Below are 25,453 nucleotides of genomic sequence, written 5' to 3' on the forward strand. Positions count from 1 at the left end.
ACTAGTTAGCTCCATGTGAGTACCAACGGTCTTCCGCTGAGCATTTCAGATACAGCGTCGATATCCTCGCCCTGGGATGTTGGAGGAGAGGAGTCGTGGTGTCGGTGGCAGGCAGTGGAGTCCGAGTTCAAATCCTGCTTATTTTTGTCGGTTTCACCTCACTCTCCTCCAGGTAACTCTTCCCTTCCTCAGGACCACAGGCCAAAAGTCACCTTTGAGAAAAACACCCTGGGCCGTAAGCACAGAAGAGTTGCTCTAAAAAGCCCTGGGCTCCCCAGGTCTGGGAGCTCAGAGCCAACTGCAGTTCGGCCCTCGGCGGCCCTGGACCCACGGCTCTCCCTCCCCCGCCACCCGTCCTGCTCATCTCTGCTCATATGGCTTCCAGGCCGAATCTTACCAGCTATCAGGTTTCCTTTCAAAGGTCAAGGCAGAAATTCAAGGCACAGCTGGGTGGAAGGCATGCTTGGTGTCTTGGGGAGAATCAGGAAGGTTGACCAGTAGCTGCAGATGAATCGCTTTGCAACTGGGTTAATGGTTAACGTTTGTTCTTAGACCTGGAGCGCATCTGAACCTCACCTTGCTGGGGAAGGATGTGCCCCTGACCCGGCAGGGCATCTGGCTGGGGACCTGCATGTGAGCCATGGAAGTCTCTTCCAGAGGCATGAGGTGCCAATGACAGACTGGGCTTGGCTCCTGAGGTGGCCTAGCTTAGGACGTTGACCTTGACCATTGGAGTGGTGAGGGGGCAGGGGGTTGCCTGGGGAAGGAAACCAGTGGGAGCAGCCGGGTTTCAGGCTGGAAACTGGCCGAGAGGTGGGAAGTCACTTGGTTTCTTCCTGTAGGAGCCAGGGAGCTTCCTGAGGCAGAAATCAGCCTCTTCGGTCTCTCCCTTGGAGGTCCACTTCAGGATTCTGGCCTCCTATTGCCAGGGTAGTTGCGCTGTCTCCCAGGGTCTCCCTCCACAGCAACACGGAGGCTCACACTTCTTTTTCTCCATGGTGTCTACACTTGGGAGCATGTATGTGTGCTAAGTCGCTTCAGTTGTGTCCGACTCTGCAACCCCATGGGCCGTAGCCTGCCAGGCTCCTCTGTCCTTGGGATTCTCCAGGCCAAGAAAACTGGAGTAGGTTGCCATGCCCTCCTCCAAGGGATCTTCCTGACCCAGGGTTCAAACCAGCATCTTCTGCATTGGCAGGCAGATTCTTTAGCACTAGCGCTGCCTGAGAAGCCCACACTTGGGAGAATGGGAGATATTTCCCCTTGAACCTGGGCTGGTGGCCCCGCGTCCAGGATGTGTGTTGATTGGTTGAAGCACCTCTGAGTAGGTGCAAGATGGGGGTGTCTGAGGATGCAGCTGACTCAGCTGAGAACAGCTCTTTCTCCTGCCTGCACAGGCTAAGTGCCCGAGGCAGTATTTTGGTGAGAGTTACAGAGCCACAGAGTTATCTGGCCTGGGCCCAGGCCTCTGCCTTGCCCTCCCCCTGCCCCCCGGCTGGCTCTACTATAAAAGGGTTGAGCTGCTCGGCTCCTCTCACTGAGGGCCTGAAGAGTGGGGGGACCATGAACTTCAGCATCCAGCAGTTGGTGAGGACTTGGGGCAGGGGCCGGGCAGTGGTTTGGGCACCCCGGGACTGTCTCAGCAGAACGAGGGTGTTGGGCAGCTGCTTCGTGCAGCCTCTGGAGGTTTGAGGAGTAGAAACATGTGGTTCCGTTCTGGTCGGTCTGCCCAGGTCTCACTGGAGGGGCTAGGGAGCGAGAGAGGGAGGAGACAGGAAGGGGCCAGGCAATGGTCGACAAGAAATTCCTTGAGTTCAGTGGGTTCTGCCCTTGACTATGATGGCAGAAGAGGATTGGGAAGTGGCACGTTACCCCGGGAGACACGAGTATGGCCCAGGTGCTGGCTGAGCTGGGTTGTGTTGCTGGTCGTTGCTGGGGAAATGGTCTGGAGGGTCTGACCGCCTTGCCTGGGGAAGGGGAGAAGGTGCTTGCGTTCCCTGGGCAGAGAGAGAAGCAGGGACGCCGGTGACGCTTCAGGCTGTCTGTTGCAGGAGGCCGGGCATGGAGGCCGCAGGGGTCACTTTGTGCCCCCAGCCCCACTGCCAGCCAGTTCAGCCTGTGCTGGGAGGCGGGTTGCAGGGCCCAGGAACTGTCTGATTGCCTGAGTTCACTTTAGAAGGCAATGGAATAGTTCCATGTGGCTGGAAGCCATAACCTCTGCCATCCTATCGTCCCAGCCTCTTCTCTCTCCTCAATTTGCTTCTTCCTGGGTGCCGCCGGCTTCTGAATCCTGGGGGCAGGGGCCAGGGGAGGGAGAAAATGGTTCGCTGTACAATGGGCTCCACCCTAAGCGCAGCCCCAGTAACTCATTTCATCTTCGGCACCGGGAGGAAAGAGCTAGCTTCCCAAAGAGCCAGTGAATGCGGGGATTTCGCATTTTACCCAGGAGCATCTCCGCGGTCCCCCTACCCCCTGCCCCCACCTGGGGTCAGGTGGCAGTGTGGCGTGATCTGGTAGGAATGTTAAGGACAGCCACCCACGAGGGAGGCCCTGAGCTCACCTGGATGCGGCCCAGCAGTATAAATAGATGCGCGTCAGGCGCCTGCTGCTGGGTTCTGCTGACAGGACAGAGTGGGCAGCAGCCAGCTGCCCTCCTGGGTCTCAGACGATGCTGTAGGTGGTGAGAGCCAACAAGGAGCAGGTGGACCGCCACGGCACTCTGCACAGGTCCAGGTAGGCTCATTGATCTTGCGTGTCAGCTCCTGGCAGGACCCCGTCCAGCACAATTGTGTTTGCTAAGTTTTGTCACTTAGTCGTGTCTGACTTTGCGACCCCATGGGCTGCAGCCCACCAGGCTCCCCTGTGCATGGAATTCTTCAGGCAAGAAGACTGGAGTGGGTAGCCATTGCCTTAGGGCTCCTCCTAATTTTCCTGAGTCTTTGTCCTCATATGTTCCTACAGGTAAGTGGAGAGAGAGTTGAAAGGACGAAATTGGAATGTGGACATGGAGTTCCTGATCCTGGAGGGGGCCTTCGCAGCTGGAGGCTGGGGCCCCAGGAGGCCGAGGCCCGGGAGAGGCAGAAACTGGACGAGGAGAAGAAGAGGAGAGTGAGTGGCCAGAGGTGGTGGCCCGGGGGGCTGGGTGCGGGCAGGCTGAGCGGCGGGGCTCAGGGGCTGATGGCCTGGGTGGGCACTCCTGCTGCCTAAAGACGAGGGTGAGACCAACCAAGAGATGCCCCAGGGCTCCAGCGGCTGACGGCTGGCATGGTCCTGTTTCTGCCACAGCTTGAAAGATTTAACAGTTCCAGAACTAACTTGGAGAACCTGGCTGATTTGGAAAAGTTGGTTCAAAGACGGAAAGAAAAGCGACTGAAACGCAGGGTCCCCCCCAAGGCACCCCAGCCTGAGGTCAAGGTGAGCGAGGGTGCCACACCCGGGCTGGAGTTCATGAGCTGGAGCCTCCTGTCCCCATGAAAGACCTGGGGAGGAGCTGCCCAGCCCCCACCTGGAGACCCCTTTGCCACCGGTGTCAGTCTGCCTCGGCTGCTGGCAGAACAAAGTACCACAAGCTGGGGGCTTAGACAGCAGCTGTGTATGTACGGTCTGCTCAGAGGCTGGCAGTCCGAGATCAAGGGTTCATCTCTGATCAGGGCTGGTTCATCCCGAGGCTCTGGGGGGTGGATCTGCCCATGCTTCTCCCCGGCGTAGGGGTTGGTGGTAATCTGCTGTCATTTCCTTGGCTTGTGGATGCGTTGCTCCAGTCTCTGCTCTGAGCTCACACAGTCCACAATGCATTCCATGTGTGCATGCCTGTATCCAAATGTCCCCTTTCAGTAAGGACTTGTCATATTGGAACAGGGCCCACCTACTCCAGGATGACCTCATCTTAAACAATTACAGCTACAGTGACCCCATTTCCAAGTAAGGTCATGCTCAGAGTGCTGGGGTTAGGACCTTAACCTATGAGCTTGGAGGAGACACAGCTCAATCCATAACCCCACCCCATACCTGTTCAGTCAGTCTTCTGAGGGCAGGATTGTGTTTTTAAAGTTTATATTTATTTACGTAATTGGCTGTGTGGGGTCTTAATTGCCTCATTCTGGATCTTTGGTTGCAGCGCATGGACTCTCTAGTTGTGGCTTTCGGACTTCAAAGTGCACAAGCTCTGTAGTTTTGATGTGTGGGTTTAGCTGCTCCGTGGCATATGGGATCTTAGTTCCCTCATCAGGGATGGAACCCTTGTCCCCTGCATTGCAAGGGAGATTCTCAACCATCGGACCACCCGAGAAGTCCCTGGGGGCAGGTTTTTTTAATCTGTTGTTTGTATAAGCTGATAGTGCGCTGGTCCTCAGCCGGCTCTCTGGTTAGGCTGGTGAGGCCGTGCATCCCAACAGCCTCTCGAGTGAGTGGGCCTTGTCCTTGAACTTAACTGGCTTTCCTGGTGGCTCAGATGGTAAAGAATCTGCCTGCAATGCAGGAGACCAGGGTTCAATCCCTTGGTCAGGAAGATCCCTTGGAGTAGGAAATGACAACCCACTCCAGTATTCTTGCCTGCAGAAAACCCAAGGACAGAGGAGCCTGACGGCTGTAGTCCATGGGGTCACAATGAAGTCAGACATAACTGAGCGACTAACACTTTAAATTTACTCAGCCGCAGCCACAGGCCCAGCTGGAACCCGTGGGCCTGGAGGTGTTCCTGAAGGCAGCTGCTGAGAACCAGGAGGCCCTGATTGACAAGTACCTGGCAGACGGAGGGGACCCCAATGCCCATGACAAGGTATCGAGGGTGGTGCAGGCATGGTGAATGCCTCGGAAACCACAGGGCTTTTGCTCCATGGGGCTCAAGTCCCATGGTGCCTCCTGAGTGGGGAGGGAGTGGGACCGCCAAGGGTGGCCAAGCTTCCTGCACCTGACCTCCCACACTCTCCCCAGCTGCACCGCACGGCCTTGCACTGGGCCTGTCTGAAGGGTCACTGTGAGCTTGTGAACAAGCTGCTGGAGGCAGGTGCGGCCGTGGACACTCGGGACTTGGTGAGACTCAGGGAAGGGCCACCCCCATGGTGAGCCTCCCACTGGCTTCCCCCAACATCAGGGTGAGTTGGGTGCTTGTTTGCAGCTGGACAGGACCCCAGTGTTCTGGGCCTGCCGCAGAGGGCACCTGGACATCCTCAAACAGCTGCTTAACTGGGGCGCCCAGGTCAACGCCCGAGACAAGGTGAGGGCACGGGCCGGGGGAAGCCCGATGCTCTTTGGGGTCGGGACACAGCCGTGCCAGCCTGTGATGACATTGCCGCCCCTCGCTGCTCCCTCAGATCTGGAGCACACCCCTGCACGTGGCCGTGCGCACGGGACACTGCGACTGCCTGGAGCACCTCATCGCCTGTGGGGCCCGCATCGACGCGCAGGACAAGGTCAGCGTCTGGTCACCAGAGGCTGGGGATGCTCACCCCCGCGGCCGGGGACTGAGGGAGCCCTAGCTCAGCCACGCGTGGCGCCTGCTGACCTGCCTGCCCCTCCCGGGGAGCGGGGCTGAGGAGGATGACACCCCATCCCTCTCGACAGGAAGGTGACACGGCTCTGCACGAGGCAGTGCGGCACGGGCGCTACAGAGCCATGAAGCTGCTGCTGCTCTACGGAGCTGGGCTGGGCGTGCGCAATGCGGTGAGTGCGGGCGGGCGGCTGGGCGGCGTGGGCGGCTCAGGGACGAGACTGGGCACTGAGCCAGCGCCCTCCTTCCAGGCTTCAGTGACCCCAGTGCAGCTGGCCCGGGACTGGCAGAGGGGCATTCAGGAAGCACTGCAGGCCCATGTCAGGCATACCCGGACCCGGTGCTGACGACCTGCGGGCCACTCACAGCCTCATTCCAGCCCCATCACCCCCCGCCCTCCCCGTGGTCCTTCCTTGGTACACCCCCACCCCGGCCTGACCCCTCGTCTCCAGGCAGCCCTGTCAGACAGGGCCACTCCGAGAGGGGACAGGTAGGAAAGCCTTCCTACCTGCAGTCTGGGGCTGAGCCGTGCCCAGCAGGGCGCGAGCTGGGGGCCGAAGCAGAGGACCCGGGTATGCAGGGCAGGAAACTGGGTCCAGTTGAGGGGCAGCAGGGGGCTGGCGCCAGGATGGAACGGGAAGGGAGCGAGCCCCAGGCTTCCAGGGCCAGTGCAGGATACAGCTCCTCAGTGTCCACCAGGCCTGCGGCCAGGAGATGACCCAGCTCAGCCCTCCACGAGGGCCCACCTGCCGTCAGGGGGTGACATGTCGCATGGCCACCGCCATCCAGGCCACACAGGTGCCCTTGGGCACAGGTTTCTCCAGGGGCCTCAGTTCCTATCAGCAGCAACCCTGATAGCGTCCGGAGTGGCTCCAGATGCTTCAGCCTTGAGGCTCTGAGCTGGGTCTGCTGTCTGGAGGGGGCTGCTCAGCGGGTCTGAGCTCCCCAGTACAGAAGGCCAGCCCCAGCCCGGTTGCCTCAGCAGCCCCAGGGCTGACGAGCTGGAGCTAACGTTTACCCCAGGGAAGCCTTGTGCTCTCGGTCAGGCCCGCCTGCCGCACTCGTCCGCCAGCTGGCAGCTCCTTGCAGAGAAGTGCCCAGGTGCTGGGGGTTGCTTGTGGCCCACTCAGCTTCTGGGGCGGTGGCCCGTAACCCTGCTCTGCCCTGGGCGCGGATGCCCCCTGGCCCGAGCGCGGCACCGTGGCCTGGCCCGAGCGCGGCACCGTGGCCTGGCCCCTGTGGCTATGCCACTTCGCCCTCCTTCAGGGCAGGACGTGGAGGGCTCTGAGCTCGCCTGCTCCTTCCCCTTCTCCCCTGATGAGGTGGCTGAAGGCACAGCCTTTGCACACTCCCCAAAGCTTCCTCTCACCATCCTTCCCTGCACACTCCCCAAAGCTTCCTCTCACCATCCTTCCCGGGTCACGCCACGCACATGCAGACTTGTACCTCTACGGCTGGCGGGGCTGGGTCCTTTAATGCCAGAAACCAGAAAGCAAACCTTTGAGAACAACTTTGCCCCAAATGGAGAACCACAGGCAGAGCGATGGGCTCCGGGACGGAGGTCAGCCTCCCTCACGTAAGGAACCTGGGCTGATAGCCACTCTGCAGCAGTTATTTTTCGTCTCAATGGCCGCCTTCTCAGGCTGAGGACAAGGCAATTTCTACTCGGTGCAAAAGCTGGCAAGAGCTCCGAAGGACGGCCGCACGCCTTCCCCTCACACGGGCAGCTCCTGCCCTATTGTGACAAAGCCCCCCGTTCACCCAGACATGGGGGCCACAGGTGAACAGGTGGTCAAGTCCACGGAGAAGACAACTTCCCATCTAGAAAATGGGGACACTTAAGTGACAGAAATACCTTTTTATACGCATCACTATTTTTTGTTCATTAAAACTGGTTGATTATCCACCATGGCCTGGTTGTCTGTTCTGGGCCAGAAGGGCCAGTTCCACTGGCTCTGGGCTTCGTCTTCCTCAGCAGCAAACCCCAGGCCTGATCACCGTGCTGGCCTGAGAGCAAGACCAGCCCCTGAAATCAGAGCAGGCAGGCAGGGCAGTGTTTCTCAGCTAGGCTGCCTGTTAGAATGAGGAGGAAAGATTTCAAAAATCCTCATGTTGGGTTTCCCTGGTGGCTCAGGAGTTAAGAATCCACCTGCCAACACAGGCAACAAGGGTTCAATCCCTGGTCCAGGAGGATCCCACATGCAGAGCAACTAAGCCTGTGAGCCACAACCATTGGGCCTGCGCTCTAGAGCCTGGGAGCCACCACTACTGAAGCCCACAGGCCTACCGTCTGCGCTCAGCACCACGAGAAGCCACAGCTAGGATGGCGCCACTCACAGCTAGAGGAAAACCAGCGCAGCAACGCAGGTTCAGCACAGTCAAAAAAATTAATTTGAAAAAATCCTGACGTTCAGGGAATTCTGAAAATCCCCTGGTGGTCCCGTGCTTCCACTGCAGGGGGGCAGGGGTTCAGTCGCTAGTCAGGGAACTAAGATCCGGCATGCCGTATGGCCAAAAGGTTAAAACATCACAAAGCCTTGATGTCCAGCCTGAGTAAATCAGAACCCCAAGGTGGGCCCAGGAATAAGCATTTTTATACAGTTGACATGCCTGTCTATGAAGGTGATCCTAAGGAATCTTCTTTTCAAAAAAAATGAAAACAGCACCTAGAATGCTCTCAGGATACAAAACCCTTTTCTATATACTAGTGATGATTCTGAACACTAAAGCACACAGTAGTACTTACGATTTGCTAAAAAGGAAACCCACTTAGGTGTGAGTCTTACAAAACGTGTAAGGGCCTGCAGGCTGAAAACTACACAGTGCTGATGAATGAAATCAAATTTAAATAGATGGAGACATACGCACGGATTGAAAGTTATAATAAAGATGTCAGTGCCACCTGAATTGATACACAGGTTTAACCAGTTCCTGATAAAATCCCAGCAAAGTTTTGTTGTTTTTTTTTTTTTGTAGATTAGACAAGTTATTTGAAAATTTAAAACATACAACTCTGGAGAAGAACAAAATGGGAGAAATCAGTCTACTGATTTCAGGGAACTACTAAATAGCTCCTAGGTGGTGCTAGTGGTAAAGAACCTGCCTGCCAATGCAGGAGACAGTTAAGAAACGTGGGCTTGATCCCTGTGTCAGGAAGATCCCTTGGTGGAAGGCATAGCAACCCACTCCAGTGTTCTTGCCTGGAGAATCCCATGGACAGAGGAGCCTGGTGGGCTACAGTCCATGAGGTCGCAGAGTGGGGACACGACTGAAGTCACTCAGCAGCACTCAGTAATCAAGACAGGGTGGTACCAATGGAGAGAGACACATCAGTCAGTGGAGCAGAAGAGATGACCCAGAAATAGATTAATATGCCAAAAGATCCAAAAGTTATTCACTGGAGGAAAGATATGCTTTACAACAAATGGTACTTAAGGTAATGGACATCTATAGGCAAAAAAAGAAAAAACACCCTTTATTCAAAATGGATCACAAAGGGCTTCCCTGGCGGCTCAGTGGTGAAGAACCTACCTGCCAATGTACAAGACATGGGCTCGATCCCTGGTCTGGGAGGATCCCACATACCATGAACAGTTAAGCCCATGAGCCACAACCACTGTGCCTGAGCTCCACAACAAGAGCAGCCACCCCAACAAGCCCGCACACTGCATGAAGAGCAGCCCCGTTCTCGGCAACAAGCCCCACACTGCATGAAGAGCAGCCCCGTTCTCGGCAACAAGCCTGCACACTGCATGAAGAGCAGCCCCGTTCTCGGCAACAAGCCCGCACACTGCATGAAGAGCAGCCCCGTTCTCGGCAACAAGCCCGCACACTGCCATGAAGAGCAGCCCCGTTCTCGGCAACAAGCCCGCACACTGCATGAAGAGCAGCCCCGTTCTCGGCAACAAGCCTGCACACTGCCACGAAGAGCAGCCCCGTTCTCGGCAACAAGCCTGCACACTGCCACGAAGAGCAGCCCCGTTCTTGGCAACAAGCCTGCACACTGCCACGAAGAGCAGCCCCGTTCTTGGCAACCGGAGAAAAGCCCGAGCAGCAAAGACCAAGCACAGCCAAAAACAAATGATTAAGAAAAAAAAAAATCACAAACTTAAATGCAATGAAAAACTATAAACACTTTATAAAAACAATCTTCACAATCAAGTCTAAATTAAAAAAAGAAAAAAAGAAAAAAAAACTAGGTAAAGATTTCTTAGGTGGTTTAGGCGCTGAATCATGTCTGACTCTTGCGACCCCACGGACTGTAGCCCGCCAGGCTCCTCTGTCAATGGGATTCTCCAGGCAAGAACACTGGAGTGGGCTGCCATTTCATGATACCAAAAGCATGATCCATAAAAAATGAGTAAAATGGAATTCATCAAAATTTATTTCTGCTATATAAAAAATCCCGTTAAGATAAAAAAAATAAGCTACAGACTGGGAGAAAATATTTGCAAACCAAAAACCCAATCAAGCCTAGTAATTCTCAAAACTCAGCAGTAAAAGAACCAAACAATCTAACTGGAAAATGGACGAAAGACAAACAGACTTTTCACAAAGTGAAGTAAGCACATGAAAAAATACACGTTATGGAAATGCAAATAAAGTCCACAACGAGACAGCACTACACACTTACCAGGAGGGCTAAAATACTTGACACCACCAAGTCCTGGGGAGGACATGGAAAAACTCAACACATTGCTGGTGGGAATGTAAAGTTGTACAGGTGCTCTGAAAAGGTTTGGCAGTTTCTTTTAAAACCTAAATATGCAATAACCATACAGACCTAGCTACTGCATGCCTAATCATTTACCTCAGGGAAAAGAAAACCAATGTTTGCGTCAAGAACCTGTGATGAATGTTCATAGCAGCTTTATTTGGAATAGCCAAAAACTGGAAACCACCCAGATGTCCTTAGACAGGACAGTGAGCCTGTGGTAGAATACCACACAGCAATCACAAAGCAATGATTGACTGACACGTGCAGGAGCCTGGAGGAGACTCCAGGACAATGTGCCAAGTGAGAAAAGCCAGTCCCAACACTTACATACCGTAGGATCCCATTTATACAACATTCTTGAAATGACAAAATTACAGAGATGATGTACAGATTAGTGGTTGCCAGGGATTGGGGACAGTGGCCAGAGGGGGTGGGTGTGGCGTTAAGAGCGTCTGTTGTCCGTTGTGGGGAGATCCTAGTGAGAACAGTTCTGCATCTAGACTGAAGTGGTGGTTACACAGACCTACATGTGATAAGATGCTACAGAACTACATACCCACATTGCACCAGAGGCAGATTCCTGGCTTTCATACTGTAGTCTAACTATGCAAGACAGTGTCGTCATGGAGGAAAACTGGAGGAAGGCTACATGGGATCTCTATCTTTGCAAGTTCCTATGAATCTGTCATTATTTCAAAGTAGAAAGTTATAGGAGAAAATAGGGGAAAAGGCAAGAGCTCTAAATGCAACTTGGTGTCCTGGGCTGGGTCCTGCAACAGAAAAGGACATTATGGAAAATTAGATAAAAGCCTAAGTGAAGTCTGTAATTTAGTTAATAGTTTTGTACCAATGTTAATTTTTTAATTTTGATAAGTGCACCAAGGTTATAGAAGATGTTAACATTCAGGTAAGCAGGCATGATCTGTGAATATAAAATAATTTTACAGAATAAAATCCTGATGCCTGGACTGAGTAAATCAGAACCCCTGGGTGGGTGGGCTGGGGGGAGCGGCCCAGGGAGCAGTATATTTGACTTGCCATGTGATTCCAACGTGCAGCCAAGGTTAACAAACACTCTTCTGCAGAGAGAAAAAATTTTCAAGTATCTATTTCCCACCTGGGTTTGCTCTTGGGAGAGAATTCCTTGAGAAGAGTTTCTAAGTGAGCTTGCCACTGTTTTTGGCCTTCACGCCCACTGATCCTGGATAAGGACCCAAATGCCACTGAGAAAGGTTCCAGAAATCCTCCTGCCTCCCTCCCCGGGGTCCCCATGATGCCCCAGTTTCTGCGCAGCTAAAGCACCATGGAAGGTGGATGTAGGTAACCGGAAGACGACAAAAACGCCTTCTTGTTCCCACTTCTCTAAAGCCCCAGAGAGCTGGAACGGGAATGAAGCCAAGAGCTTAAAATGTTTCAGAGCTCTAAGAAAAACTTGTGATGTCACCTTTTTTCCAGAGAAAGGTGATGGGGGTCTACCTGGGCCACACCCAGCCCTGCCTCCCTTGCTGCTCTCTAGGTGCCTTCTAGCCACACAGCACCTCGGGGCCACCGGCGACCCACTCGGATCCGACGACAGCGGACCAGGCGCATCACAGCAGCCCTTCCCCTCACCTGTGACCTCCCTCTTCTTAACACGTGGAAAACGACAATACTGTTAGTGGTCACTGAGCCAGGCAGGTGGAGGCGCGGCAGGAAGGAGGGGCTCCTGAGCCCCCCAGGGGCCAGTGTGCTCGCTCTGGGCTTGGGACAGGGCAGGAAAAGCCACCTCCATGGGAGGCAGCGGGCCTGGAGGGACACAGCTGCTTCCAGGTTTGGCACGTGGGACAGGCCAGGTGCGTGCTCCGAAGCATAGTGTCATAAGGGAAGCCAACAAGGTGGTTGTGGCCAAGGCCATGGATGTGAACCCCCAGCCCACAATGGTGCTCTTGGTTTGCTCAAGAAATGCTGCCAGCAGCAGAAGGTTGGCAAATAAAGCAGAGAGAGTACAGGTCACGGCCACAGGAAGGCAGTTACCGCGCTCACATCATGGCTTGGCCGGAAGAGGTATAAATACACTGTCACAGGGAGGCTGGCCCTGGGGACTGGAGATGACGCTGTTCCTTTCATTCCATTCGGAAGCAGACTTGGAGGGCTGGCCCCCACTGACCCCCATGTTCTAGGGGTGGGGGCGCAGAACCTGCTGAAGGTTCCTGGCACTGATGTCTGGTTCGGAGAACAGCCAGGACCTGCATGTACAAGGCCATCTAAAACGTGGCCTGCAGGGGACGGGATGGGCTGGCAGGAAGCTGCTTTCCGGCTTGCTCCAGTTCCCCACGTGCTTGTCTGTTCCCCAGACCTGGGGCTGCCTGACAAGCAGCTAAACTCCCGGGTTCCGCCCGGGGCTCTCCTCTGCTGGGAGGCCGGGTCTGCTGTGGTTGGATCCTAGAGAGGAGAGGAGAGTCAGCGTTAGAGCATCAATCAAGGGAGTGGGTCCTATGAAATCAGGTGTAAATCCTCTTTAGGAAGGGAGTGGGCGGGTGAGGCAGGGGAGCCTCAGGCCTCTTCGGGAGGCACTGAGGCAGAGCCGGGAGGATTTAGTTAGGAAAATGGTCAGCCTGGTCAGCCTCATGAGAGAAAACCACTGTGAGGACAGAGGCCATCACCGAGAGGCAGGGGAGGCAGGGCTGCTGCCCACAGGAGGCCAAGGCCACACGGCCAGGGGGGAGACACCTGCCCTTGATAGCACACCTGGCGCCAGCAGGAACGGTCACTGCCAGGCCTCCTGCCTTCTAGGAAAATGACCCGAGAAGCAGCAACAAGGGACAGGAAGTGCCACTCATCCCTCACAGAGAAGAGCCTCCCTTCTGGGGGGAGAGGTCTGCAGGGCCCCGCCAGTAGCTAACAGGCTGGGGAAGGGAAGCAAAGAGGAGGTAAAGTAAAAGGAGAGATATTTACCTGGGGTGTTGTCTTAAACAAAAAATGCTCACTAGTCCACAGTCAATTATCAACTGCAGTTTCCAAATGTGCCAAAGAGGGAAAGGTCTACCGGGAAGGCTAGAGAGAGAGCAGAGGAAGAGGTGGGGAGGAGGGGAGAGAGAGAGGATGCGAGCTCCGGAGCTGAACCCGCAGGGCCCCCGATCAGCAGCGCGGCTGAGGCGAAGCCACGAAGCCAGAGGGGCCTGGGCGGCTCAGCACTGAGCGCGGCTCTCCCTGGCAACCCCGCTCAGGCAGCAATGGGCTTGGAGAGCTTCGCCAGAAAAGGCTCACACGTGAGAAAACTAAAACCAAAGGGCTCACATTCTGAAAAACAAAATCACCCTGGATTTCGAGACCTGAGTCTAAAGAGATGGTGTGAATTTCTGTGCAGGGGGTGTCTCACAAAATAAAAGAAGATCACGGTGGGTAAACACGGGAGCGGGCTGAAGGGAACGAACGATCTGTTCATTCAGAAAGGGCTGAGACTGTGCCCGGCTCCAGGACCAAGTATAACCCAGGAGTCCTTCACCAGCACCAGACTCATGGAGTGGAGCCACAGCGAGGCCCGGGGTGGGCTCTGCCCCCGACATCTCAGGAAGCACCTGGCCATTACTGAAACATGTTTTCTTCCCAACTGTGGCTCCAGTAACCAGACCCATTTCCTGTGAGGCACCACAACCCACTGGCCAAGGGTGTGCCCAGGTTCTAAGCCAGAGTGCCTGTCTCTCCTGGGCTCCAACTCTCATCCGGAAAATGGGTGTAACAACTACCACTTCTGAGAGCTTCAGGGAAGTTATCTTAGCCAAGTCAGGACAGGGCGGGCTCTCAAAACAGTGCAAGGCACAGGCAGCCTTCAGGAAGATCTCGGTGTCCCCACTGGAGGGTGGGATGCGCTGGGGGGTGGAGCAAGGGGAGTCAGACCCCTGCAGGCCCCCTGCGGCCTCTCCAAAGCCCCACAAACCCTGGCCCTCAGGGCCGCACCCGGGAGCTTCCTGAACAACCAGGCCAGGAGAGCTCTCTCACCTGTCCTGCCACGCCCACCCAAAGCCCCTAGCTTAGACTCCTTTTTGCTTTCCCTCCTTACACAGTTAGGGTGGGGTTTCCCCTCTCCCCCTGCAGAGTCCTCTTTCTCCTGCTCCCAGGAGTCCCACTGGAGGGGTACACTGAACAAACGCCTCAGCAGGTGCCCCTCTTGGTTCTGGGATGGGGTCTACTTGCCACCCAATCTCTGAGTCAGGCCCACTGGACCTAAATCTTCATTTTCCAGGCACTGTGCTGTGCTTAGTCATTCAGTTGTGTCTGACTCTTTGCAACCCCAAGGACTGTAGCCCACCACACCCCTCTGCCCGTGGGGATTCTCCAGGCAAGGATACTAGAGAGGGTTGTCAGGCCCTCCTCCAGGGGATCTTCCCTAAATGACCAATAGTGTGTCTGAATCCACCCTTACTCCCATTTAGCAACTAGGGCTGACCCTTAAACAACTCAGGTTTGAACTGCGTGGGTCCACTTACATGTGGGTTTCTTTCCGATAGTAAATACTAGAGCACTGCACAGGCCGTAGCTGACTGAATCTGTGGATGTGGAATTGCGGATACAAAGGACTGACCATGTGACAAGCAGAGATTTTCTACTGCACAGGGAACTGGCGCCCCTTACCATGTTATTCAAGGGTTAACTGTGTTCCCTAAATAAGCCAACCCCCACTGCAGGCCCCTGAGAGGAAATGCTGACCTATGCGCTCTACTCAAAATGACAGCTGGGCTGTAGCTCAGTATTGTCCAAATTATTAAAAACACAAGAAGGGAGACAGAAAGGATGGGGAGATGAAAGGAGAAAGAACGGACGGAGGGCAGGGCGAGGCAGAGAGCAGGACCGTGTGTGTGCAGCCGGGAGGGCAGAGGGCACACTCACCCTGGGTCGACACTGCAGGACCCGGGCTTACCTGGGGCTGTGGCCGCCTTGTCACCGAGGAGCCTTGTCTGGCTGCCAGGGATGGCCAGAAGCTCTGTGTTCTCCGGGGTCTGTGGCAGCGCCTGGGCGCGGGTGGCCAGGAGTGCATTGAGGTACTGCAACCGAGTGACCTGGGGTGCAGGAAGCATTGCAACTCGTGCGGGCAGGCAGGCAAAGTGAGACGCAGGCCCACAGCAGCCCCTCCTGCCCTCCAGCACTCAAACTAGGGGTGGAGCCACAGCCTGCAGGACAAGGGGAGAGGAAGCGCCCGGGGCCACTGGCTACGGCGTTAAGGTCCCCAAGGACTCTGGGCGCCTAGGCCGCCAGCAGAAAGAGCGGCCAGGCAACCTGTCCTTCAGAGCAGCTACAAGGCTTTGTTCTGAGACTCAATCACGATTTAATCCATTTTAACGTGTGACCAGCCACTCTAGCCCTTGGGGACACAAAGCTGGTTAAAAGCCAGCACTAAGGAGCAACCCAGATGGTCACCTTGATGAACTGTAGGTCCGAGAGAGCCCTCACGGTGTAGTCGGGACAATACGCAGACAGGCAGGTGCCGTCAGTGGGCTCGGGCGGTGGGTCGTAGCGGAGGGACTGGAGCGAGGACACAGGGGACTGGTGAACTGCAGAAAGGACAGTTAGTGACGTCAGCTGTCAACGGGGGAGCGGCCAGGCCCTGCCCAGCCTCTGAGAGCCACCCTACTGATCACCCCAGCGAGGGAATGCAGCCCGGCACTCCGGACAGGAGGGCAAATGCGCTCCTCCGGGGACAGATTTGGCAGGGGTGGGAAGAACAGCAAAGACGAGGCCTGAAGAAACCCTGCCCTCCCCTCCACACAGCCAGGAGACGGTAAGGGCCAGCAGGTCCCCAGGCAGACCGCCCTGCAAGAGGGGCCTGGGGAGCCCCCAGAGTGCCCACCCACCCCCACCTCCAGCAACAAGAGGAGTGCCCAGCTTACCCGAGGATGGCGCTGTCAGGGCGGAAACCCCGTAGTAGGTGAAGGCCCCATTCTCGAACTTCAAGCCCTCCTTACCGATCTCCACCTCCACCCTGCCCTGGGAGGTGCGAGGAGAGAGGGAGGAAAAGTGGACAGGGAGAGGGGTGGACAGGTCACCTTTCCTGCCAGCAAAGAACAGGAGGAGAGAGCATGGACCCCGCCTATCCAGGGGCATGCACCTGGATGTTCCTCTTCCTATACCCTCCCCACATCCTGGGCAAGCGGTGGGCTGCAGGCCGGCTGGCACGTACCTGCAGGATGAGGATGAAGTAGTCCACCGGCCGGCTACGCTGGTACAGGTAGTGGTGGGAGGCCAGGCGGTTGCTCTCATCAAACCGTACTTCCTGGTTGACGCTGGGATGCTTCAGCAAGTGCAGGAGGACCTTCTCAGAGACCCGCAGCGGGCTGAAGACGTCCACCTCTGCCCCACAGCGGGAAAGAGGGATGGGGACACTGTCCTCTGGGCCCAGCACAGCCTGTGTCAGCACACCACTGCCCGTCTCAGCTCCCCCAGCCTCCCCGACACCCACCGGATGCGGCTCTCTGTCGTCAGCAGAGGACAGCCACCCTCCGGTGAACCAAGATGCTGACAGGGCAGAAGAGAGGAACGCCAGAAACGGCAGGGGGTAGCGGGGTGAGCCAGAGAGCAGGGACGAGGCCCACCCCGGCTCTCACCTCGGGACAGGAAGCGCTGGGTGGCCAAGAGCAGCTGAGGTGAGATTTTCACTTTACAGTCGTCATCAGACACCTTAAACAAGGAGAACTCCTCTTTCTGCCTGAGAGGGGCGTTCAGAGATGGAGGCTTCTTCTTCACTATGGTGTCTCCTGGGGTGGGGTGAAGAGGGCCTGCTGAGGCGCCAGGAGCTCTCCACCAACACGACCGGACAGAGGGGTTTGCTGCCGCTCCCGCCTCCAAGGCCTTGGGGCTCCTGCGGGAATGGCGTCAGGACCCCAGGCCCTGTCCCGGGCACCGCTGCTTTGCCGGAACCTGCCTTGCCACCCCCACCAGGCCAATGATCCAGTACCCGTGTCAGAGGGGCAGCGGCCTGCGTTCCAGGGATGGCCTGAGAAGTAGCAGAAAGGCCTGCTTCCCTCCTTGAAGTTGGGAGCAGATAATGCAGATGTAACAGCAAAAAGCTTACATAAAACAGCAGCCCCCCTCCAGGAAGTGTGAGTATGAGCATCACTCGTGCCAAACAGCCGCTGATCTGCAGACCCCGTGCCTATGGCTGTCTGAGGAGCCGAACCGAGACGTCGCATTTGGGGAACAGGCACACGGGTAAAGAGATTCACGTGCAAACTCACAGGGGCGGGCAGCTAGTTTTCTGGGGCCCCTGTGAGTCCCCACCAAGCACGGGCTGTGTTTGCCCTGCAGACCGCAGCCACTTGAGAGGCAGGCCCTCCTAAGACACAACCACAGGCCCCAAGATCATCTGGTTGGGGAAGAACCTCTCGGCAGTAAAGCTGGGGGTTCTTTGAGAACTTCTATAATGTACAACAGCACAAGAGGCCTTGCAAGGAAGAGGAAGACTGGGCAGCGCCCATTCGGGCCAGAGCCTGGTCCAGTGCCGGGACTGCAAAGCCACCAGTGGGACAGTCCAGCCACAGGTGAGCCCCACCTCCAGTGAGAGGCAATCCCAGCCCCTGCAGGGGTAAGGACACGGGCCTGGGGACGTGACAGCTCTGCCCCGAGATCCAGCCCCACTTCCAACAACATGGGCACCTCCAGCCTCTGATATACACATGTCTCCATAAACTTGAGACCAGATGAGCTGGAAACACACAGACGCCCGGACTCACGGTAGTCTTCAGACTCGTCCAGGATCTCGGACTTGATGATCTCCTCGATGACGTCCTCCAGGGTGACCAGGCCCAGCACCTCGTAGAAGGGGTCACCTTCGCCCTCGTTGTTCACCTTCTGCACGATGGCCAGGTGGGACTTCCCTGCAGGGAGAGGACGCTAACATTGCAGCTTGCTGGAGGCCTCTTGTTTTCCCTCGTCCCAACTGACAAGCCCACCAGAAGGACGGAAGCCGATTTGTGTTCCCATGACGCACCATGCATCAGGAGAGATTATTCCTAGATTCTCACTACCTAACTTTCCAAGTGCCTGTGAGGATTAAATCTCAGACCCCACATCCACCTGCCCAAGGACCCCCAGGCAGCGGCACAGCTGGAGTCACCCCAGGTCTGCGTGACTCCACGCTGCAAACATGGTTTAGCCGAGGAGGCGTCTGGACCAGAACAGACATGGTAATGAGCAGCTGGACTGAGGACACAGGGCCCTGATGCCAGAGACGCCGGCTCCCAGGGACCATCTGGACGCAGGAGCCAAGGGGGCCACGTCGGAAGTCTCCAAGGGAAGCGTCCCCAATTCTGAACGCTGCCTTCTGTTCTCACGAAAGTCACGCAGGGGTATGAAGACAGTGGTAACCTGGGCAGTTAGAGCCCAAACTGTGTGGAGGAAGAGCATGAGGCTGTGACTCTCGTCCTTCCTCCTCAGGTCAGGCAGCTGCTCATTTAAAGAGAAAACGTAAGCTTGAGAGAAGCCCAGCCTCAGAATGCTGGGGACTGTTGCGGAAACCTCAAGAATTTACTCTGCTTCAGCTAAGTGCTTCCCCTCTATAAGCCTGTTATTGTTGTTCTTCAGTCACTAAGTTGTGTGACCCCATGGACGGTAGCCCGCCAGGGTCCTCTGTCCATGGCAAGAATACTGGAGTGGGGTGCCATTTTGTTCTTCAGGGGATCTTCCCAACCCAGGGACTGAACCCACAACTCCTACACTGGCAGGTGGATTTTTTTTTTTTACCACTGAGACACCAGGGAAGCTATAAACCTTTATGCCTGTCCAAAACAAATAGAATGCAAGGCAAAATTTTTGAGTAGCTGTATTAAAAAATATAAAAAGAAATTAATAATATATTATGATGAACTCAGTACAGTCAAAATATCACAAAATGCAATCAGCATAAACATATGAATAGATACTTTGCCTTTGGGGGGTACTAGGTCTTGGAAATCTGCTCTGTGTTCGGTACTCACTGCACACCTCAACCTCAATTCAGACTGGTGACCTTTCAAGAACTTAGCAGCCACAGGTGGGTAGTGACTACTGGCCCAGGCTGTGCAGATCTGGGTACAAGAACTGGAGCAAACTCATCTCAGCCATGCCTTTTGTCACTAGTGAAAAAAGCGCAGGGTAGAGGCTGGCCTGGACTTGCACACAAAGGTGTGCTTGCTTCAAGAATCTTCTGGCAAAGCAGAAAGGCAAGTTCACGTCTATGTGTGAATCCTACTTTACATGCCCTGGGTTCAGTGCCAATGCAGGGGACCGGGTTCAGAAGCACGTTCTTTGGAAGCATCATGCCCTGCCTCATTCTTTCAGCATCTATGCTCCACGCTCCTCCCCAGCCCATTCCCCTGCCCCCAGTAATCAGATATAGGAAGACCTCTGCTCCCAAGCCAGAGAAGGCAATGGCACTCCACTCCAGGACTCTTGCCTGGAAAATCCCATGGACGGGAGAGCCTGGTAGGCTGCAGTCCATGGGGTCTCAAAGAGTCGGACACGACTGAGTGACTTCACTTTCACTTTTCATTTTCATGCATTGGAGAAGGAAATGGCAACCCACTCCAGTGTTCTTGCCTGGAGAATCCCAGGGACGGGGGAGCCTGGTGGGCTGCCATCTATGGGGTCGCGCAGAGTCGGACACGACTGAAGCGACTTAGCAGCAACAGCAGCTGCTGCTCCAAAGCTGGATGGAATGAAACTGTCCAGAGTCAACCAAAAGCTATTACTACTAGACCACTAACCAGATGGTCAAGAAAGGAATAAGGGACTTCCCTAATGGTGCAGTGGTAAAGAAATCCACCTGCCAATGCAAGGGTTCAATCCCTGGTCCAGGAATATCCCACATGCTGCAGGGCAAATAAGCCTGTCTACTGAGCCTGCAGGCCTTGAGCCCATGCTCCACAATTAGAGAAGCCACCGCAGCGAGGAGCCCAAGTACCACAGCGAAGACCAAGCGCAACCAAAACTGAATAAATAATTTTAAAAAACATATGAAGTAAAAAAAGAAAAAAAAAAACTTCAAACCACTATACATATATAAAAACAACACAATGAACTCAATTTTTTTTTAAAAAGGAATGAGGCTGTAAAAAAAAAGATCACATTTACTGTATTTCATCAAATCCAAGACATCATCAATTATGAGACTAGAGAGATGTTAAAATGCAAAAAAATCATGCATCTGAGAAATGATGAGATGCAGTACAGGCCTACATGGTTCAATGTGCTTCAAAGACACTGCGTTTTTTTTACAAATGCAAGGCTTATGGCATCCCTTCATTGAGCAAGCCTGCTGGCACCATTTGTCCAAGAGCATCTGTTCAGTGCCTGTGTCACATTTTGGTCATTTTTGCTGAGTTTCAAGCTTTTTCACTGTAATAACAAGATATAACAAGATATAATAGTATCTGTTGTGGCGATCTGTGATGTTCTACTGTAACTATTTTTTTGTTGTTGTTGGGGGGCACCACCAACTGCTTCTCCATCTTTGGCTGCAAAGGATATAATCAATCTGATTTCAGTGTTGAACATCTGCTGATGTCCATGTGTAGAGTCTTCTCTTGTGTTATTGGAAGAGCGTGTTTGCTATGACCAGTGTGTTCTCTTGGCAGAACTCTGTTAGCCTTTGCCCTGCTTCATTCTGTACACCAAGGCCAAATTTGCCAGTTACTCCAGGTGTTTCTTGACTTTCTACTTTTGCATTCCAGTCCCCTATAATGAAAAGGACATCTTTTTTGGGTGTTAGTTCTAGAAGGTCTTGTAGGTCTTCATAGAACCGTTCAACTTCAGCTTCTTCAGCATTACTGGTCAGGGCATAGACTTAGATTACCGTGATATTGAATGGTTTGCCTTGGACAAACAGAAATAATTCTGTCGTTTTTGAGATTGCATCCAAGTACTGCATTTCGGAATCTTTTGTTGACCATGATGGCTACTCCATTTCTTCTAAGGGATTCCTGCCCCCAATAGTAGATATAATGGTCATGAGTTAAATTCACCCATTCCAGTCCATTTCAGTTTGCTGATTCCTAGAATGTCGATGTTCACTCTTGCCATCTCCTGTTTGACCACTTCCAATTTGCCTTGATTCATGGACCTAACATTCCAGGTTCCTATGCACTATTGGTCTTTATAGCATCGAACCTTGCTTCTATCACCAGTCCCATCCACAACTGGGTGTTCTTTTTGCTTTGGCTCCATCCCTTCATTCTTTCTGGAGTTATTTCTCCACTGATCTCCAGTAGCATATAGAGCACATTCTGACCTGGGGAGTTCATCTTTCAGGGTCCTATCTTTATGCCTTTTCATACTGTTCATAGGGTTCTCGAGGCAAGAATACTGAAGTGGTTTGCCATTCTCTTCTCCAGTGGACCACATTCTGGCAGATCTCTCCACCACGACCCTACACATGCTTAGTTTCATCAAAACTAGTTTCACATGTAGGTAGCCCTACACAGCTTAGTTTCATCGAAAAAGCAACAGAGTTCCAAAAAAACATCTATTTCTGTTTTATTGACTATGCCAAAGCCTTTGACTGTGTGGATCACAATAAACTGTGGAAAATTCTTCAAGAGATGGGAATACCAGACCACCTGACCTGCCTCTTGAAAAACCTATATGCAGGTCAGGAAGCAACAGTTAGAACTGGACATGGAACAACAGACTGGTTCCAAATAGGAAAAGAAGTACGTCAAGGCTGTATATTGTCACCCTGCTCATTTAACTTCTATGCAGAGTACACCGTAAGAAACGCTGGGCTGGATAAAGCACAAGCTGGAATCAAGATTGCCGGAAGAAATATCAATAACCTCAGATACGCAGATGACACCACCCTTATGGCAGAAATTGAAGAACTAAACAGCCTCTTGGTGAAAGTGAAAGAAGAGAGTGAAAAAGTTGGCTTAAAGCTCAACATTCAGAAAACTAAGATTATGGCATCTGGTCCCAACACTTCATGGCAAATAGATGTGGAAACAGAGGAAACAGTGGCTGACTATTTTTCTAGGCTGCAGATGGTGACTGCAGCCATGAAATTAAAAGACGCTTGCTCCTTGGAAGGAAAGTAATGACCAACCTAGATAGCATATTCAAAAGCAGAGACATTGACAACAAAGGTCCATCTAGTCAAGGCTATGGTTTTTCCAGCAGTCATGTATGGATGTGAGAGTTGGACTCTAAAGAAAGCTGATCGCCGAAGAATTGATGCTTTTGAACTGTGGTGGTGGAGAAGACTCTTGAGAGTCCCTTGGACTATAAGGAGATCCAACCAGTCCATCCTAAAGGAGATCAGTCCTGGGTGTTCATTGGAGGGACTGATGTTGAAGCTGAAACTCCAATACTTTAGCCACCTGATGCGAAGAGCTGACTCATTTGAGACAGGCCAGAAGTTAGGCCTCGTGCATCAAACAGCCAAGTCATGAGAGCAAAGAATCAGTTCTTGAAGGAAATTAAAAGAGCTACTCCCTCAAAATAAACACAAACAAGCATATAAATAAATGCAGTACTCAGAGGGCAAGAGGAGCAGGGGACGACAAGGATGAAATGGCTGGATGTCATTACTGGCTCAATGGACACGAGTTTGAGCAAACTCCGGGAGATGATGAACAGGAAAGCCCAGCGTGTTGCAGTTCACGGGGTCACAAAGACTGAGACACGACTGAGCGACTGAACAACTCAATGAACACGTGAATGACAAGAAAACCAAACAGTCTTATTGCTAATATGGAGAAAGTCTGAGTGGTCTGGAGAGAAGATCAAACCAGCCACAACCTGTTGTCAATTCTATCAAGGCTGGGACAGGTGAGGAAGCTATAGACGAAAATTTTGAAGTTAGCAGAGATCAGTTCATGAGGTTTAAGGAGCACTGACTCCATAACATAGAAAGTGTAAGGTGAAGCAGCAAGTGCTGATGTAGAAGCTGTACCAAGTTATCCAAAAGAGCTAGCTCAGATCATTAATGAAGGTGGCTACACTAAAAAAACAGATGTTCAGTGTAGACAAAACAGCCTTCTATTGGAAGAAGATACCATAAAGAACTTCACAGTCAGAGAGGAGAGGTCAAGACCTGGTTTCAAAGTGTCAAAGGACAGGCTGACCCTCTTGTCAGGGGGAAAGTTATGACCAACCTAGATAGCATATTGAAAAGCAGAGACATTACTTTGCCAACAAAGGTTCGTCTAGGCAAGGCTATGGTTTTTCCAGTGGTCATGTACAGATGTGAGAGTTGGACTGTGAAGAAAGTTGAGCACCAAAGAATTGATGCTTTTGAACTGTTGGGTTGGAGAAGACTCTTGAGAGTCCCTTGGACTGCAAGGAGATCCAACCAGTCCATTCTAAAGGAGATCAGCCCTGGGTGTTCTTTGGAAGGAGTGATGCTAAAGCTGAAACTCCAGTACTTTGGCCACCTCATGTGAAGAGTTGACTCATTGAAAAAGACTCTGATGCTGGGAGGGATTGGGGGCAGGAGGAAAAGGGGACGACAGAGGATGAGATGGCTGGATGGCATCACTGACTCGATGGACGTGAGTTTGAGTGAACTCCGGGAGTTGGTGATGGATAGGGAGGCCTGGTGTGCTGCGATTCATGGGGTCGCAAAGAGTTGGACACAACTGAGCAACTGAACTGAACTGAATTGAATGCAGTTAGCAGGCGACTTCAGGTTGAAACCAGTGCTCACTGACCATTCCTAAAATCCTAGGGCCTATGCAAACTACACTAAATCTACTCTGCCTGTGCTCTACAAATGGAATAATAAAGCCTGAATGACAACACGTCATTTTACAATGTGGTTTACTGAATATTTTAAGCCCAGTTGAGACCTACTGCTTAGAAAAAAGATTCTTTTCAAAGTAGTTCTGCTCACTGACAATGCATCTGGTCACCAAAGAGCTCTGATGGAGATGTCCAACAAGGTGAATGTTATTTTCATGCCTACTAACACATCATCATACTGTGGCCCACAGATGAAGGAGGAAGTTCAACTTTCAAGTCTTATTATTTAACAACTACATTTCATAAGGCCATAGCTGTCATAGATAAGATTTCTCTAATGAATCGGGGCAAAGTCAACTGAAAATATTCTGGAAAACATTCATCATTCAAGAAGCTATTAAGAACATTCATGATTCATGAAAAGAGGTCAAAATATCAACACTAACAGGAGTTTGGAAGAAGATAATTCCAACCTTCAAGGATGACTTTGAGGGGTTCAAGACTTCACTAGAGGAAGTAACTGCACATGTGGGACCAGCAAGAGAATGGGAATTAGAAGTGGAGCCTGAAGAGTGACTGAATTGCTGCCATCTTGTGGTAAAACTTCAACAGATGAGGAGCTGCTTCTCATAGATGAGGAAAGAAAGCAGTTTCCTGAGATGGACGCTATTCATGTTAAAGATGTTGCAAAGACTGTTGAAATGGCAAGAAGAGATTTAGAACATTCTACAAAGTTACCTGATAAGGGGCTGGCAGAGTTGAGAGGACACACTCCCAATCTGGAAGAATGTCTACCGTGGGTAAAACATTACCAAACATTTCTGCTGCCTGCTAGAGAGAGACTGCTGGTGAAAGGAAGGGTTCATCGATGTGGCAAACATCACTGTAGTCTTATTTTAAGAAACAGCCACAATGGAGTATTCAGTTCAGTTCAGTTCAGTCGCTCAGTTGTGTCCGACTCTTTGCGACCCCATGAATTGCAGCACACCAGGCCTCCCTGTCCATCACCAACTCCCAGAGTTCACTCAAATTCACGTCCATCAAGTCAGTGATGCCATCCAGCCATCTCATCCTCTATTGTCCCCTTTTCCTCCTGCCCCCAATCCCTCCCAGCATCAGAGTCTTTTTCAATGAGTCAACTCTTCTCATGAGGTAGCCAAAGTATTGGAGTTTCAGCTTTAGCATCATTCCTTCCAAAGAAATCCCAGGGCTGATCTCCTTTAGAATGGACTGGTTGGATCTCCTTGCAGTCCAAAGGACTCTCAATAGTCTTCTCCAACACCACAGTTCAAAAGCATCAATTCTTTGGCGCTCAGCTTTCTTCACAGTCCAACTCTCACATCCATACACGACCACTGGAAAAACCATAGCCTTGCCTAGACGGACCTTTGTTAGCAAATTAATGTCTCTGCTTTTGAATATGCTACCTAGGTTGGTCATAACTTTTCTTCCAAGGAGTAAGCATCTTTTAATTTCATGGCTGCAGTCACCATCTGCAGTGATTTTGGAGCCCCCCAAAATAAAGTCTGACACTGTTTCCACTGTTTCCCCATCTATTTGCCATGAAG

General features: G+C 52.8%; 2 protein-coding genes across 5 annotated transcripts in view; one reads left to right on the top strand and one right to left on the bottom strand.

The window, feature by feature from the left end:
• The first annotated feature begins 1,463 nt into the window (after positions 1–1,463).
• On the top strand, positions 1,464–7,392 carry ANKRD23 (ankyrin repeat domain 23). Of its 3 annotated transcripts, XM_070380017.1 has the most exons (10): positions 1,546–1,584; positions 2,623–2,730; positions 2,959–3,105; positions 3,283–3,411; positions 4,649–4,774; positions 4,930–5,028; positions 5,114–5,212; positions 5,310–5,408; positions 5,560–5,658; positions 5,737–7,392. In XM_070380017.1, the coding sequence occupies exons 1-10, from the start codon at positions 1,561–1,563 to the stop codon at positions 5,830–5,832; spliced, it is 1,026 nt and encodes a 341-aa protein (XP_070236118.1). In that variant the 5' UTR covers positions 1,546–1,560; the 3' UTR covers positions 5,833–7,392. The 3 variants fall into 3 exon arrangements, with proteins under 3 accessions (XP_005891682.1, XP_070236118.1, XP_070236119.1); XM_005891620.3 differs by lacking the exon at positions 2,623–2,730 and having other exon boundaries at positions 1,464–1,584; XM_070380018.1 differs by lacking the exon at positions 5,114–5,212.
• A 2,940-nt stretch (positions 7,393–10,332) lies between these two features.
• CNNM3 (cyclin and CBS domain divalent metal cation transport mediator 3) overlaps positions 10,333–25,453 on the bottom strand; it is a 33,479-nt gene continuing 18,358 nt past the window's right edge. Inside the window, exons 2-9 of one of the 2 annotated variants that reach the window (XM_070380016.1) lie at positions 17,906–18,049; positions 16,781–16,930; positions 16,357–16,526; positions 16,067–16,163; positions 15,597–15,730; positions 15,100–15,238; positions 13,137–13,235; positions 10,333–12,623 (exon numbers count right to left, since the gene is read on the bottom strand). In XM_070380016.1, coding sequence (XP_070236117.1) covers positions 13,186–13,235; positions 15,100–15,238; positions 15,597–15,730; positions 16,067–16,163; positions 16,357–16,526; positions 16,781–16,930; positions 17,906–18,049 — 884 coding nt within the window. In that variant the 3' untranslated portion in view covers positions 10,333–12,623; positions 13,137–13,185. The remainder of the gene's footprint in view (positions 12,624–13,136; positions 13,236–15,099; positions 15,239–15,596; positions 15,731–16,066; positions 16,164–16,356; positions 16,527–16,780; positions 16,931–17,905; positions 18,050–25,453) is intronic. The other variant, XM_070380015.1, reaches the window with a different exon arrangement.

Source organism: Bos mutus, chromosome 11, assembly GCF_027580195.1.
Source record: "Bos mutus isolate GX-2022 chromosome 11, NWIPB_WYAK_1.1, whole genome shotgun sequence".
In the NCBI taxonomy this organism is placed as follows: domain Eukaryota; kingdom Metazoa; phylum Chordata; class Mammalia; order Artiodactyla; family Bovidae; genus Bos; species Bos mutus.

Excerpts from the sequence above, each read along its gene's own strand:
- ANKRD23 (XM_070380017.1), top strand. The coding sequence starts at position 1,561 with ATGAACTTCAGCATCCAGCAGTTG. Across the intron at positions 5,029-5,113 it reads CCGTGGACACTCGGGACTTG|CTGGACAGGACCCCAGTGTT; the intron begins GTGAGACTCAGG and ends GCTTGTTTGCAG. Across the intron at positions 5,213-5,309 it reads AGGTCAACGCCCGAGACAAG|ATCTGGAGCACACCCCTGCA; the intron begins GTGAGGGCACGG and ends CTGCTCCCTCAG.